Source organism: Furipterus horrens, unplaced genomic scaffold, assembly GCF_987537825.1.
Source record: "Furipterus horrens unplaced genomic scaffold, mFurHor1.1.pri manual_scaffold_10, whole genome shotgun sequence".
Taxonomy (NCBI): domain Eukaryota; kingdom Metazoa; phylum Chordata; class Mammalia; order Chiroptera; family Furipteridae; genus Furipterus; species Furipterus horrens.
In genome coordinates, this window is record NW_028327180.1 from 29,067,852 (window position 1) to 29,084,585 (window position 16,734).

Here is a 16,734-nt window from a genome sequence, read left to right on the forward strand (position 1 = left end):
CAACATGAGAATAAGCAATGCAGTGAGTTATTTTTAAAGGCACAGAAGACAAGGTAAACACAAGCGGCCTGCTCAGGCGGGTCACGGGCCGGCCCTCCCACAGCAGGAACTTCACTGCCTGGCTAAGAACTATTCTGGACCTGAACCCGAGCAAGACCAGCAGACACTGGAGTGCGTCCAAAGGAGAGCGACTGAAATGATTAAAACGTTAGAACATGGGTCCTAAGAGGACATGTAAAGGAAACACAGTTATTGAGGTCAGATAAAAGATGGCTAGGGAGGAGGTAGCCGCACAGCAGCCTGCAAGGTTACGGAGGACAGTGTACAGGGGAGCACTTCTTCCCATTAAGGACAGGCAGAGAGGAATGTGATTAAACAGCAAGAATAGGGATTTGTATTTGATACAAAAGGAGAGAGGGAGAGAGAACTTCCTGGCTATGAAGATTGAAGATTGCAAGGCACTGGAATAAATTACCAACAAGCTTTTGAAATGTCCTTTCCATGAGACTTTTTAAAAAGATATTGTTAAAAAATGTTCACTCGGTGTCCTTTCTTACCCTACAAAATCAGGAAGTGAATATTTTAACTATAAATAGAAGCTCCATTAAAAAAAAAAAAAAAAACATACAAACTTATTGAAAGCCAAAGCACAGTAAGTCTCTTCACTATTGCTGCATTTCCAAAATCCATTTATCAGTTACATAAATGCACTTATTTAGCCAGAGATGGTTCTAGCCACATTTAAAAAAAATAATCAGCTGCTCTAAACAGGAGATATAAAAATAATCAAAACATGGATAAGTCTATCAGTAATATCTATTTAAGGAACATAATCTTGATGCTATGGGAAGAAGGGTGAGAGAGGGTGACAGGAGTATGAAGAATCAGCCATGCCCTGGCTGGTGTGGCTCAATGGGTTGAGCGCCGGCCTGCAAACCGAAAGGTCACCGGTTCAATTCCCATTCACAGCACATGCCTGGGTTGTGGGCCAGGTCCAATCAATGTTTCTCCCACTCTCTTTCTCTCTCCCTACCCCTCTCTCTAGAAATAAATAAAGTCATTTTAAAATAAAGAAAAGAAAGAAAAATCAGCCACAAAAATACTGCGCTTGCACACACACACACACACACACACACACCTATGTCCAACAGTGGCAACAAAAGACCCATATGAGGGCATGATAATCTTTCCTAACACTAAGTTTTAAAAATTAGAACTGCACTGCAAAGCCAGCTTAGAGATCTATTTCTTTTCAATACTATGCCAAAGAACAAAGTCAAAAGACATGCATTTTAAAATATGAGCTGTTATTTTCCCCATATCATCAAAAGAAAAGAAAAGAGAAGAAAAGCAATATAACACTCACAGATGGTCTAATATATACCTGATCACACTGGCTGAGTCTCTTATCCCAGGAGGAGGAAACGGGAAGAGGTACAAGAAATAATGGCATCCGCCATCTCCTTTCACAGCGAGACCCAGAGAACCAGTGTGGTACTACAGCTATCGGTAGAACCAGGACAAACCAAATATTTAGTAATATCACTTCTAGTCACTAACTGAGGAACAGCTTGTGTACCTGAAGTTTAAGTGGGCTGTTTAAAACAGAACCAAATGTCCTGTGGCATTAACATTATAAATGTTGATTAATTTAATTACCAAGCTACACCCACCCACAAGCATGCCATCATACATACAGACTTCATTTTACAGTGTAACTGCTATGTAGTACTAACAGTTCTAGTATCTAGAAAGAGAGAAAACAGAAGGTACTAACATTAACTGAACATCTACTAGGCCCTGGGCACTTAAGATCCCTTATCTCATGTAATCCTCACAACCCTGGAAAGCAGATAGCCACCATTTTACATATGAAGAAATTAGACTAAGGAAATAACATGCCCAAGGGCCACAGAGATAACAAGGCAGAGAACAAGGCTGGCTTGATGCTAAAATCCCCTGCCTTCTCTACATCACGTTTTCACTCCAGGAAAACCACAAAGCGTACAGAAAGGCGCATTCAGAGGAAGAAATCAATTCCCTTCACTTCCTCTGGAAATGTTTGAAAGAGCTTCTGTATTCTTTGGCATCTTCCCCACACTTGTTGAAACCTCCTTCTATATCCTGGGCTGCCCTCGGCTAGGGTAACCACTCGGCCCTGTTTGCCCCAGACAGTCCCGGTTTACTTCTGTTGATGGCAAAACCATCAACGGCATCCCTTTTCTCTCTCAATGGTGTCCCAGTGTAGGCGATGCATTTCACGGTCACCCCACCTAAGCCTCTCACTGCACGTCCCCCACGCAGGCTTGTCTGACCCCACAGAAGCTCAGTTCCTTCCATCTCTCCCTGTCAGCATAAACACCCTGCCCATCAGAGGAGGCATTCCCAAGTCGGGAAGAATGGGAAAAGCAATGTGACTAGATAAAGCCATACCCTTCCGAAGAACAGAACATTTTCATATGTGGACATTCAATCTCTAATACAGTGGTTCTCAACCTTCCTAATGCCACGACCCTTTAATACAGTTCCTCATGTTGTGGTGACCCCCCAACCATGAAGTTATTTTCGTTGCTACTTCATAACTGTAATTTTGCTACTGTTATGAATCGTAATGTAAATATCTGATATGCAGGATGTATTTTCATTGCTACAAATTGAACATGTTTAAAGCATAGTGATTAATCACAAAAACAATATGTAATTATATACGTGTTTTCCGATGGTCTTAGGTGACCCCTGTGAAAGGGTCGTTTGACCCCCAATGGGGTCGCGACCCACAGGTTGAGAACCGCTGCTCTAACAGCTAGGATTTCAGCCAGTGTGACAACTTTGCATGAAGGAAATATTCAGGCAGAACAGAGGTAGATTATTCGAGGCCGAGGAGTCCCATCAAGCAGACCAGCCCTGCATGGAGCTTGATCCTCCATCAGGTTCCTTGCTTTCCTGCCCTTCCTCTCTTCTACATGCCCAGATTATACAGCAATTCACCTGGAGGTCCCTGTGGCAGGCACCGCCTGGGTTCCCAAGGGGACATTGAAGCAGATACTGGTGTCCATGGATGACTGGGAGAGGCACATTCATCTCACAACACCAAAATGATAACCAGACACCCATCTGTTTGTTCTAAATGTTCACTATCAAACTTGGCCTTTGCTGGGGTAACTATTTCCAAAATGCCAGGGCTACAAAGGGACTCGTATCACACAAGCTCTTGTTTTATAGAAGAGAAAACTATGGTCTGTGGACAAGAAATCACTGGCTTAAAGTCACAAAGGCAAGACTAGAAACCAGGTCTCCATCACTCTTGCCACCATATAGGTGATCCTCAGCTTCCATACATCATACATTTTCCTACTAGTATGTGGAGATCCAATATTTTGGGGGGGCCAGACTTGGGCTATCTTGGAATATAACATTCAAGTTGTCATATGATGGTGCCTCTCAACCAATACTTCCGTTTCAACAATGTCACTATCTTTGTACAAAAGAATTAAGGGTTTCAATACCTTCTAGTATTCTGGACTTGTTTTATAAAATGAGTAGAAAATAGAAAAATGAAAATGCTAATACCAGTACATATTATGTACTATGAAACACATAATATTGAATGAAAATAATTAGGCCTACCAAAAATGGAAAAAAAAATATTTTGCCTTATGGAATTCTGCTCTTCAATTTTGCTCAACTATGGGGAAAAAAGTAAAAACACATGAAATGCTGGAAAAAATTTATCAGAGAGTGTGTTTAAAAGACAACTTTAACAATGGGAAAAATGGAGTGACTTTCTAACATGTCACTTTGAATAAGCTGAGCGAAACAAAAATTTAGGATTGAAATTTAATTTTATTACATATGTTAATGTTTAATCCACCCATTTAATTTGTTAAAGAACTTTTAAAGTTCTCTAAAAAGCTTTAAAACTAAGCAGTTATATAATTAGGAATGTGAGACTATTTTTAGTTCTGTAGGAACTGAATCTCCTTACAACAAATCAAAAGTTCAACTTGCAAATATCACCAATGCCAGGACTACCCATATCCCACACTGATAGCTTTTTTTTTTAAATCAGGATTTCTTTTTTTTCCCCTTTTATTAAATATATGGGGGTGACACTGGTTAACAAACTTATCCAGGTTTCAGGTGCACAATTCCACAGCACATCATCTGTACACTGTACTGTCTTCCCCTCTCCAACTCAAGCACACGGATATTCATATTCTATCACTGCTGTATTATTTGAGGAGGTGCCTCACATAAATTAAAACTGAACATGGAGCACCCTACAGTAAACTTTCACTTCATTTCTGTATCATGATTCATTGGTTAAGTTCTACACTTTAAAATAATGAAAATTTACTCCTGTTCATTCATGGCTGAATTATACTTGAAGGAATTTATTATTTCCTTAGGCTAACAGAAAAGTGTTTGTACTCGACAGTCCTTGCCTTTCTGCACTATATTTAATGTAACTTAAAATTGATTTGCACGTCCTCCTACTGCTCTTTTTCCATGTTTCACAGTGCAAATAATCTACTACTTAACTGCTACCATCAACCCTTTGAAATGGCATCTCCACTCCCTTCTCAGCTACCCCAGAAAAGCCCACTCACACATGTCTCTAGATTGGCTGTGTTTACCGCTACCCATATGCCACACCATTCATGAAGCCACTGCTGCCACCCTCCTGACTAGGCACTGGCAGGCACAAAGACTGCACAGGACTGCAGGGCCACAGAAAGCGGGGCCGGGGCTCAGAATTCTCCTTTTTAAGGTTACTACTTTCAGAAGTCTCCAAAATTAAAAGAGGAGGAGGAAAGGGAGGGGAAGGAAGAAGAGGGTCCGGGACGGAGATCTACACACTCGACTCGTCATGATAACAGCTTCAGGAGAATGAAGGGTCCGAGCTCCACGGTGAAGGGGCCTTCCTAGCCCAGCTGTTGCCAGGTGTAGTGTTTCTATCACAAGCACGCCTCACTACTCCGCACGTATGATGTTGCTCCACGATCGCGGATCCTCAGGAAGAATTCCGCTGCAAAGTGAACTGCAAAGTCATTTGCCTTTTGACCTTAGAATAAAAAAGGCTTGTCATGTATCATCTCAGGTTTGCTTAAACCATGTGAAAGCAATGGACTGGAGAGAGGATGGATTACTAAACAGAGTGGGTGTCTGACCTGAGTGGAGGAAGCAGGTGTTCTTCCTGGCAGAGGTGGAACGTTCAGGAATGGAGGAGCTCCAAGAGGAGCTGGGGGCTCTTGGAATAGTGAGGAAGAGACCACAGGCCGCAGGAAAGGAGTCAGAGACAGGGACGGACAGATTGCCCTACCTTCACACCCTTTTTTTTTTTTTCCCGTACTTCTGTTTTTATTCTTCCCTTCACAAGCCCAGGGACTAATTATGGGGCAAAAAGAACAACTTGGGAAAGAAACCTGGATAAGCAATTCAAGGAAGGAAAATGGATCAGCATGAGCCCTGCTGTCACCCACCCCCCTTCTTTTCTACCAGTTCTCCCATCTTCCCCCTCTTAGCCATGTGGAAAATGCAGACCACACTTGCAAGACAAGGCAATGCGATGAAGGTGAAGGTGGCAGGGGAGTGAACACACCACACAGGTTCCACACCAGCTGATGCTGGAGCCAGTGGGGGTTGGGGGGGCCCGAAGCCGGAGAACCACAGGGGCAGAGGCGGGACTTTTCACAGACTAGCAGACAGCGGGGACCTGGAACTAAGCAAAACTAGGTTTTCTCTCATTTTCCTCCCTTTTCCTGCCCATCCAGCAACAATAAAATAATCTCCCCTCCCCTTCCTCTCCTTCAGTAAGACAGAAACAGGGGGTAGCCCCCGGGGATAGCCAAAGAGAATGGACATTCATCAGGCTGTTTCTCACAGGTAAGAAACGAAAATAACTAAGCTCAGTCTCCCTTCTGTGTAGCTCTATATCCAAACATTACATCCATCTGCTAATCTTTCAAAGTTCTTTTCAATTAATTTGGTTCTTGTCACCCCAAATAGAAATGATATATATTCCTTTGTGAAGAAGACTGATACTTTAATAATAATTATACTAATAATAATACATCCATTTACATTGACTTTATCATTTTCAAAATGTCTGCACATCAATTCTTGCATTTATCCACAAAACAACCTATAAATAGGGATACAGATGGCGAGGAAACAGCAAAAGAAAGGGGTTAAGCACATATCGGTTGTTGAGAGAATGTTCAGCTAAGGATCCTTACAGAGTGATTAGGGCTCGCATCACTCATTAAGTCATGTGTTCATCCACACATTCATTCATTCTGTTGTGGGTTGAACTGTGTCCTCCAAGGAGATAAGTTCAAGTCTGCACCCAGAGTATCTATGAATGTGACCTTATTTGGAAACAGGATCTAGCAGATGTAATGATGTTAGGATGAGGTCCTGTTAGTTTAGGGTGAGCCCTAATCCATGACTGGTGTCCTCATAAGAAGAGGGAAACTCATGGACACAGACGACAAACAGTGTGCAGGTTGCCGGGGAGAGGGACAGAGGGGGAGGGGGAGGGGGAGGATGGTATGCAGGGGGTAAGTGGTGATGGGCAGAGACTTGACTTGGGTGGTGAACACACAACACAGAGTACACCTGTATAATTCTGTTAACCAGTGTCCCAATTTGTCAAGGTTATTGTACCTCGGGAGTAAAGAGCACGGTGGGCCGGACCACTGCAGGTCTATGGGAAAACCAGGGCTGGAGGACCTGGCAGTAGGCAGAGAGGCCACTCAATGGGCTGAGCTTTAGGAATACACCTCTAGTTAGTGCATTACTTTGCTGGGGCGGCCGTAACAAAATCCCACAGATAGGCTGGCTTTAGCAACTGACACTTCCTCAGTTCTGGAGGCTAGAAGTCTAAGATGAAGGTGCTAGCAGGGCTGGATTCTTTGGAAAGCCTCTCTCCTTGGCTTGGAGATGACCATCTTCTCCACGTGTCTTCCCATGGTCTTCCCTCTGCGTCTCTCTGCATCCTAACCTACCCTTCTTAGAAGGGTAACAGTCATATGGTGGATTAGGCACCATCCAAACACACTCATTTCACCCTGACCACCTCTTTAAAGGTGCTATCTCCAAACACAGCTACAATCTGACGTACTGGGGGATAGGCCTCCAACTGACGAATTTTGGGGGGAACGACTCAGCCCATAAGAATCAGCAAGAGGGAGAGGGAGAGGAAGGAGGTGTGGGTGTGACTGGAGAAATCGAAACATCCTCGGCATTTGCAGGAGAAAGGAAATTGCACCTGTGTTCCCCCAGACCCAGAATGCCCTACCTTTCCTCCCTCTCTCAGTGCTTTGACACCAAGTTCCACTTCTGTTCTGAAGCCTTGCTGATCACCTCTGACCCCATGATCAGTCTTTCTCATTCCAGTCATCTGGCACTGAACCCCATGTGGCCTGTGGTGGCTCTTTTTGTGAGATTTTATTTATTTATTTTTAGAGAGGGAAGAAAAGAGGGAGAGCAAGAGGGAGAGAAACATCAGTGTACGAGAGAAAACATCAATCAGTTGCCCCTCACAACGCCCCCAACCTAGGATCTGTCCTGCAAACCAGGCATGAGCCCTTACTGGGAATCAAACCAGAGACCCTTCCGTTAGCAAGACGACACCCAGCCCACTGAGCTACACCAGCCAGGGTGCCTTGTGGTAGCTCTTGATGCCTTGCACATTACTGCGCCTGAAGCCTTATCTTAGGTCACTATCCTGTCCCTTGCTTAGTTCACATTCACCTTTCATTAGCTTTCTAGGAGCCATGCCCTGACCCACTGTGGGTCACGGCCTTCAGAAAACTCTTCCTCTCTGCCCCTTCGATTGCCCAGTCCCATCTCAACTAATAATATCATTTAATTCTTTAGGCCTCAGCTCAAATGCCTCTTCTTCAAGGATACTTTTGAAGATCACACACAGACACACTCACAGGCAATTTACCCTCACACTTAACACAGGTCCCTCTCCTCTCCTCTACTCTGGCTTTCTATCACAACACTTATCATGTTTAATTACCTACCTGCATTGTAATTGTTATTATGTGTCCCTCCTATGGTATTGACACATACTCATAAATTCACAGTCAGAATCTCTATCTGATCTGTCCATCATTATCTATCCAGCAGCCAGAGCAGAGCCTGGCATCTAAGGGCTCAGCAACTATTTGTTAGATAAAAGAATAAGTGATGCATAAATTAGAGTAAATCAGTGGTTGTGTGATACATTTTTGCTGAACAAACTCCCTTTGAGGTAGAGGCAGGTGAAATCATTAAGTAATAATACTTAGATAAATACATGCACAGATATAGATCCTGAACAATGGGTCAACACATAGAAAGAAGAAATTCAGCTATCCTATTAGGTCGTAATCTATAGGAATTACTTAAATCGTTTTCCATATCTCATTTTGCATATACATGAAATCTATCATCTGCAAGTATTTTTTTACTCCATTAAACATATATCTCCAGTCACCTTCTCCCTGTGGCTCATTCCACTGCTTGACTTTGGCTTGAAACCAAAAGCAGTTCTTTATTTGAGGTAAAGAACTGACGGATTCCCTCAGTGACTCCAACGCAACACTTTTTCAGTTTCTTCTTCATATTAGACAGGAAACACTAAAATTCTGGGAACAAGATGTGTGTCACACATTGGAAATGTTCGTATCTGCTGATAACACTCCATCTACCTCGGCTGAACACATGAGGAAGCCACATGGTCACAGCCTAACGGATCATAGAACATAACTAATAAACTGAAGCAACATTCCACATGTTATCACTTTCAGCTTTGCACAACATGTGGAAACCGACTCATGCCCTGCTCGGTCGTGTCAGAACTTCTAAGGGAGGAGGATGCACGTTTGGGATTTATTACGGTCACTCTCCTCGGGGAGGTGTCCAAAGGCGGGCGTTACAACCTCCACATGTCTATACCTCAGAGTTCTTACTTTGTAAAGGAGTATTTTCTGAGATGTGTTCACCTTTCAGATGGCTTGGACTATTTGTGTAGCCCTGGTTGTTTGGACCACATAAAAATAAAAGGCACTAGTAATTGCTAATGAGAAATTATTTTAGACTAGAAAAAGCACTATTCTTTTTATAAGTAGTGCAGAATTTGCATCAATTCAGATAACTGAAAAACTTGGCTGTTTCATCCTCCACGCTCTGTGCCGCCCCCAAAGTAACAGCTCCCATCTCCTGTTTTCTCGACCTCAACTATCTTATCCAAGTTATAAGGCTCAAGCTCGGTTGCCCTTCTTGGTGAGTAATTTTTTTCATGCTAAAGAAAAAAACATGAAATAAACTAGGAAAAGCCAGAACAATAATACTAACATCATCCATCTTGCAAATATCTACCTAAGAAAAGTGAAACTCAATTTGGGGAGCTTAGCAGTTCAAATAAATGAACAATACAGCATTACCTAGTCAATATCTGTTAGAAAGAAAATGTTAATTTGAATGCTTGAGCCCTCTTGTTAAATTCCTTTTTATCAGGAATCAAATCTTCAATGCGTTTCTCACAACAGGCAAAGCAACGTGTCAACCACTAAGATACTTCTATTCATAACCAGGAGCTATGTCTTCTCTAATCTAATTTACTTGGGTCAGCTGTCTCAAAAATGATCAGCCAGATCACTGATTCCGTGCTTAAAATATTGATAAGTACATATCCATTAATAAAGGTACCTGTAAACTCCATAAAATAAAGGAAGTCTAAGAAAAGTGCTATAAGCAGATCAATTTTACGATATGTGGGCTTCAAATATGGAAAGAAAACCTCCCTATACCAAAGTTGTTGCGGTTTTTAAAAAATTTTTTTTCTAAATTAACTATGAATCAAAAGAAATCCTATTAGCCTAGTGAAAAAACTGTTTTCTAGCGATTAAAATGCTTTACATACTTCACAGCTAGTGATGTAATTACTTCATATCATTTTAAAAGATGAACTGAGAAGGAAGTAAGGGAATTATTATAGGGCTCTTAGTCTGGTACAGTTGTCTGACAGTCACTCTGTGAATTTATACTACCTACTATTGGCCCCATGGGTTGTTCCTACATTAAATTTAAAAAGCCAGTTTTGTGTGCATACTACAAATATTTGAAAAAAATATATTCTCATCCAGATTAGCTATTCTTTAAAAATATTTTTATCAGTTTGGCCAATTATTAAAATTGTTTATTTCCACACAAATGAAATTGTTTTAACTATCTGATGTCCATAACTATTTATTTTTACAAAGACAAGAAAAGTATGTCTTATTGTTGTGCCATCACCCACAACATAAATTCAGATTTATTCAGAATACCCTTCCTTCTAGAAATTAAAGTGTGGTAACTGTCCAAATATTTAGCTTCAATTAAAGTTATTTCAGTCCAAACCCAAGAAAAATCATTTTAATGGAATGTTTCATTTTACTCCCTGTAAAATCCAACATAAATCCAGATTCTCTTGCTTTTAGCATAGTCCTAAATGACATTTTGTTGCTATAGCAATGAAACTCTGCTACCTATGGCCATGATTTGTTAAGAATTCCTCCAACCAGTAAATTCTGTGCTGTGCATTCATAAAACCAGTGGAACGGCTCTAAGCAACATAAAAATTAAGGCTTGATGACTTCCTACTTATGATTTACCCATACACATATTTGTAACATGTATACACAAATGTACACATACATCTATAACTATGGCTCTCCAAAATGCATCAAAATGATAAAACCATAATAAATTTTCATTCTAAAGTGGGCACCAAAAACTGCTGTGTGATACATTTCATTGAATTGCTACTTGTTTCCCAAAATTTGTTTTAAAAGATAATAGAGGCTATCTGGAGAAAATTTAAAAACAAGAAAATGTATTATTTATATCCAATCTCATTCCAAAAGGGAAAAAAATGTCCTGAAGCATAGTTTCCTATCTGTTATGGTAAGTGTGGCTCTTTAGCAATAAGCTGGTTTGGAAAACATCGCGTTGAAGAATAAAGAAAAAAATGTGGTTATGACCACCATCACTCATCAAGCTGCTTTGCAGACTACTCACCCTCACTGGGGGGCTCCAGGCTTGTACCCGTGGCTGCTGTCCACCCTGGGGGCTCTGAAGATCTTTTGAGCTACAGTTAGCCACAGAGCTGCTCTGAACTCTTAATGCATTTGTGCAGTTTGTCCCACTGCCCCCACCAGGGCCCGGTTTCCAAGGCCTCTGCTTAATACCATCCAGAAGTCTGACCAGCAGGATGTTACTTGGAAGCTCCTCAACACCGGAGCCAACGAGGGTCCTGCACTCAGGACATCTGAGTTCATTTCGGGAACCTACGATCCCCAGCAAACATCGTTTGCAAAACGTGTGTTGGCAGGGCAAAACCTTGGCAGAGGCATCAAGGCGCTCTAGACACACAGGACACTCCAGAAGATCCAGCAAGGCAGATTCATCCATCTTTATGCAGTTTACTGAGAAAAAGCTTCAGAAACATTCATAGTTGTATGCAGCCCTTAAAGTGATTCATGTAACATCCATTTCAGACTTTGCTCTGCAGTCAGGGGGAGAAGGAAAAAAGACAAAAAAATTAGTATTGTTATCTGGGGAAAAGGTTCACAGAGGATCCAAGAACCAAAAAGCACGTAAAAGTGCTTCCTCTGAATAGTGTAGCTTTGCTTTGGAATGTGGTTCCTGAACTCCAAAGTCAACAATTAAAAACAAAATAGGCTTTTTAAAACAATTCAAAATTAAACCCTAGCAACATTTAGGAGTTTACTGTGCAGAAACAGCCATGAAGTACTATACAGAATTCCTGCAATAAACAGGATTTATGAAATGCAATAAAGACCATAATTTCTTCAGCTCTCGAAGTGATATTAGCTGCCTTAATAAAGTCCTCAACTCACATGAGAAGCTCAACAGAAGCAACTGAAAGTTTCCTCCACCTGAAATTACTTTTAAATCCTACAAAATTCCCAATTTTAGTGTTTAAGAAAAACCATGCCTCATGTGATCACTTGTGGTAAATGATCCCAATATTAAATACATATGTTTCTTCGCTGGCCTTAAAAATAGAACTGTTTAATCTTGCCCAACCAATATGAGTTGAAGGTTGTGACAATTCTAAAGGACACCACTAAAGATCTGCTTGAAAGCAGCTGAAATATAAAGCACCCTTCAGAGCAGTGGTTGACAAACTCGGAAACGGATTTCCGAACGGCCTGTCCTAATCCCATTCAGAAAATCTGGCAAAATTAACACCAGAAGAATTTGACAATGGAATGCTGGATTGAAAACTGGGCATACTATGAAAATGGAGCCATTCAGGAAAAGCCCGTAAACCAGCGACTGCGCCGTTCTCCCACCACCACCAAAATAAATGTAAATGTGAATGCCTGGTGGGGGGGGTGCGGTGAAAAGGTTTTGCTGGGAGCGCTAACAGCTGTTCTTGACAGAGTCCTGGGGTTGCGGGGGGAAGCCACGGGCTGCGCCCCTCTTCCACGCTGCCCAGCACAGGTACTCCAGACCCGCAGGGAGGCGCGGCGGCGCCTCTCACACACCGCGGGGCCAGGTGTGGCGGGCACCGGCGGGGAGGGTACCGGGCTGGGGCTGCAGCTCGGCCGGTGCCCGAATGGGGATCTCATTGAACAGCCTTATCTCCGCCCCCCTTAGGGTCAGGCCGTGCACCAAATCCCCCAGCTGGAAGTTTTCAAGGACTTAGAAATAAATTCGCACCCTTAAGTTGCGAGAGTCTGCCCCACCAAGTGCCACCGGGAAACAGCTATCACCCCGCAGAGAGGAGGCGGGAGTCCCCCCGAGAGACGCAGCCAAAGGAGAGCCGGGGGGTCGGGGGGTGGGGAGAGTGGGCTGCGCTGGAGACCTCGGCACGGAGCCCGGGAAGCTTCCTGCCGGGAGAAGGCTGCGAGGCCGCGGGCTCGGCTTCCGCAGGTCCCAGCTCCGGGCCCACGGGGACCCGAGGGTGGGGGGGCGGAGAGCGTGAGCAGCGCGGAAGGAAGAAGGGGACGCCCTGACCACCGCCTTCTCCACCGCGAGGCTCTGCCCACGCCGTTCCCCGCGACCTACCTCGCGCCTCGGCTTCTCCTCTTTGTTCGCGGCCCCGCAGCGCTGGCTGCGGCCGATGCGGATGCAGCCCCGCAGCGCTCGCAGCTCGCAGTGCTTCTGACGCGGCGGCCGCACTGGAGACTCCTCTCCACTGCCCCCCTCACGCGCGCACACACACGCCGCCGCCACCTCCCACTTTCCCAGCCAAGGAGGGCGGAGGCAGCGGAGGAGGAGGAGGAGGAGGCTGAGCCGCAGCCAGCGCCCGGGGCGCGAGGGGCCGCCCTGCACCACAGCGCCTCCCCCCGGAGCGGCCGCCGCGCCTCCGGGGGCCGCGGGGCCGCCGCGCCCTCCTCCCGGCGCGGAGGTACCTGCGCGCGGCACCCGCGGCCTCGGGGGCGCGACGGGGGCGAAGGAGCAAGGGGGCGCTGCGAGAGCTGAGCGTCCGGGAAACGGGGACCTCGGGGGGCTGTGAGGAGGCAGGCTTGGGGACACACACCCGCAAAATGAAGCCACTGGAGGAGAGAGCCTTGAGAATGGCGTCTGAATAAAGGAGGAAGGGGCGACAGAGCGGGGGGCCAGTTACGTCCCCCACCTGCCCGGCGGCGCGGGAGGGGCTGGGTCCCAGAAAAGGGCGGGGGGCAGCCCCAGCGGAAACTGATCGCGCTCTGATATGCTTCTGTTCGTCCAGCCTTGGAGAGACACTGGGCAGGGTTGGAGACAAATGCGACCCCTTAGGTCCGAGGGAGGCATGTTAAATCAGTTCGGAGACAGTTCCAGGGCAGTTGTCCACCCGCCGATTTCCGGGGCCACCGCCTTCCAGTATTGCTCCCCTGTCGGCCCGCATCGAGGCACCACCCTGCCTCCCCCGGGACACACACCCGACAGAACAGGGAGGATTGCTGGCCCCGAAACTCAAAATGGGAAGGGAGAGAAGCTGGGGAAACAGTAGTATGAGTTTAAAATCCAGCTTTGGGAGGCCCTGGTTTACCTGCCGTAAAGGGGGGAAATTCAAAGGCTGACCCTCAGGTGAGCTGGCACGCAAAGCTGAGAGGCGCCTCCTGATCTGAGCCTGGGAGGCAGCCATACCGTCCCTGGAAGCTTTGTTCTGGTTGCCCCAGGCACACACCTGTGAACTCTGAAATATAGTTTTGAAAAACAAGTTGGCCACAGCTTTAGGGTTGTTTTTCAGACTCAGTTCAGAGGGAAAACAAGTTAAAATGTTTTCCCTGATTTCAAAGTTGTCATTATTCTATTTGCATCAACTTAGAAAAAGCTATCCCAATACTGTTCACAGGTGTGCAGAAACTAGGCAAAAATAATAGGAAATGTTACAGATATTATGTTAGAAAGCCCTACCTGGCCACCAAGCAGGCTGGCAGTTTTAAAGGGAGTCAGTCAGATTCATCTCTGCTCTCCAGACAGGCCACAGCTAAACCATCCAAGACAAATGAGAATCACCTAAGTCGGAATAATTACAACAGCTAACAATTGTCAGTCTTTCACTGTATGCCAGTCACTGTGGTTAATTCAATCCTCATGCAACCTTGTGTGTAATTCCTCCTTAGTTTTGTTCTAAATAGATTAATATGCTGAGAGTCATAGTGTATGAAGACCAGCAATAATAGCCCATTTCCCCCTCCATTAGAAATGAGCAAATACACATGCATTTTTGCTGAGAATGACAAGGGAAGAAATGTACAGAACAGAGGATTTTTAAGTCCAATCATCTACAAACAAGGCACTCTGAAAGTGACTTAGCCTGTATACTCGTGCTTCCGGAACTGTGCAAATGAAGGTGAAGCTGACTAGACGCTTACCACCAGTAAACAGATAAATATTATTATATGAAATTTACAGTTATTAAAACTGAAGTTCCAACATATTCACTTTCGTCCCCAGGTCGCACAATAAGGGATTTTGAACCAAGACGCAACCTCGTGTCTCTGGATTCCAAGTCCAGTTTTCTTTCTACCGCTTCAAAGACCTCTTTTATATCACCTCAGACAAAACAGAGCGCACTGTGTCTCCTCCTAAGAGAAAAACCATACTGTTAATCACGTAATTACTCTGAAGGGCAAGGGATGATTTTTGTTTTGTTCTTAGTTGGGGATTTGTTTGTTTATTTGTTTGTATTTAGAGAGAACGTGAGTACAAGGCTATGGGTGGTATATGGTACAGCTCTTGAGACTCTAGGCAAGAAAATCATTAGTCACACCCGTTCTCAAAAAACGGAAGACAGTGTGCCCAAGATGACAGGGATCAAAGAAGCTTGTACACACATCCATGAACATTTTCTGGGACATGGTTGCAGCTCTTTGAACATTCCTAGTGTTAGTTCACGCTATTCTTTAGAACACAACTCTTTCATTAGCCTGAATCACTCCAGCTGTAAAATGAAGTTTTAGGCAAATTACTTTAACCTCTTGAGCCATCTTCCCTTTGTCTAATGGTGAAAAAATAATACCTTTCTTAGAGTGTTGTTGGAAAAATGCGTCTCTTAGACTGTTGTTGTAGAATTCAATGAGACGATGTACTGGTTCTCTGTAATCTGTACATCTCTGTTAGAGAAGTTACCAAGAATTATTTAGGCTGAGTTATACTAAACAAAACCTTTTTTCCCCAAGCATCTTAAAAACAAAATCTGAGGCAATACTCTTTATTGCAAAATCGTGTCAAGAGAATACAGTATAGGTGAAGGGATAGTTGGGGAATGAGATGTTCATCTTGAACTGAACATGAAGGAAAGAATGTAAGCGTAATATACTGATGGCCCCTGTGACTTTGAGTAGACACATAAAAACTATAAATACACCCTGTACGTAAGAATGATAGCTTGGATTTACACAGTTTTTATCCTCCCAAGACTTCAAAGTACTTTAATAAACATTATCTCATTTATCTTCTCAGCATCCCTCTGAAGCAGCAAAGACAGATATAATCATCCTCATGTTGCAGATGGGAAAAAATGAAGTGAAGAGAAGTTATTGCTCTTACTGATGACATTAAGACACAAATCAGGCTTTTAAATTCCCAGTCCAGAGCACTCTTTGGTAAGCTTTGCTATCATACATATACATGCTTATACCTACATGTGTTTGGCCACCATTTTCTTTCAAAACTACTTCCTTTGCCAGTTGCCATGATAATGGTAAATAGCAGCACCATTTACCCAGGTTTTTAAACTAGAAACCTAGGGGTCATCTTTGATTTCTCCCTTTCTTCCTCTCCATCCCTCTCCATCAACAAGTCCGCAAGCTACCCCCCAAATATGTTTTCATTTCTACCCACTTCTCTTTGCCTTCACTGCATTCTTATTTAAGCCATCATGACTCTTTGCCTCTGGCCCTTCTAACCAGCTTTTCTGCTTTCATTCCTATCGTCATACAATCTTGCTCTGAATATAGTGACATTCATAGTGAGCTGCAAAAAATGCATAATAGGTTATGTTACTCCCTTGCTCAAAAGTCATCAATTTCTTCCCATCACACTTGGAATTGAATGGCCCATGTCTTACAAGACCTTAATCGCCTGGACCCTGCACCATTATGCTCTACCACAGTACTTTATAATTATAATACTTTTTCACTGTCTAACTTTTGACTTCTTACTTATTGTCTGTGCTCCTTACCTGAATATAAGATCCCTGAAGGCATGGATTGGATCCGTCTTCTTCATCAT

General features: G+C 43.8%; 1 protein-coding gene across 1 annotated transcript in view; it reads right to left on the reverse strand.

The window, feature by feature from the left end:
- The window catches only part of SH3RF1 (SH3 domain containing ring finger 1), a 152,086-nt gene extending 138,876 nt beyond the window's left edge, over window positions 1–13,210 (reverse strand). Inside the window, exons 1-2 of the mRNA XM_090288850.1 lie at window positions 13,078–13,210; window positions 11,059–11,545 (exon numbers count right to left, since the gene is read on the reverse strand). Coding sequence (XP_090144976.1) covers window positions 11,059–11,451 — 393 coding nt within the window. The 5' untranslated portion in view covers window positions 11,452–11,545; window positions 13,078–13,210. The remainder of the gene's footprint in view (window positions 1–11,058; window positions 11,546–13,077) is intronic.
- Window positions 13,211–16,734: the final 3,524 nt, after the last annotated feature.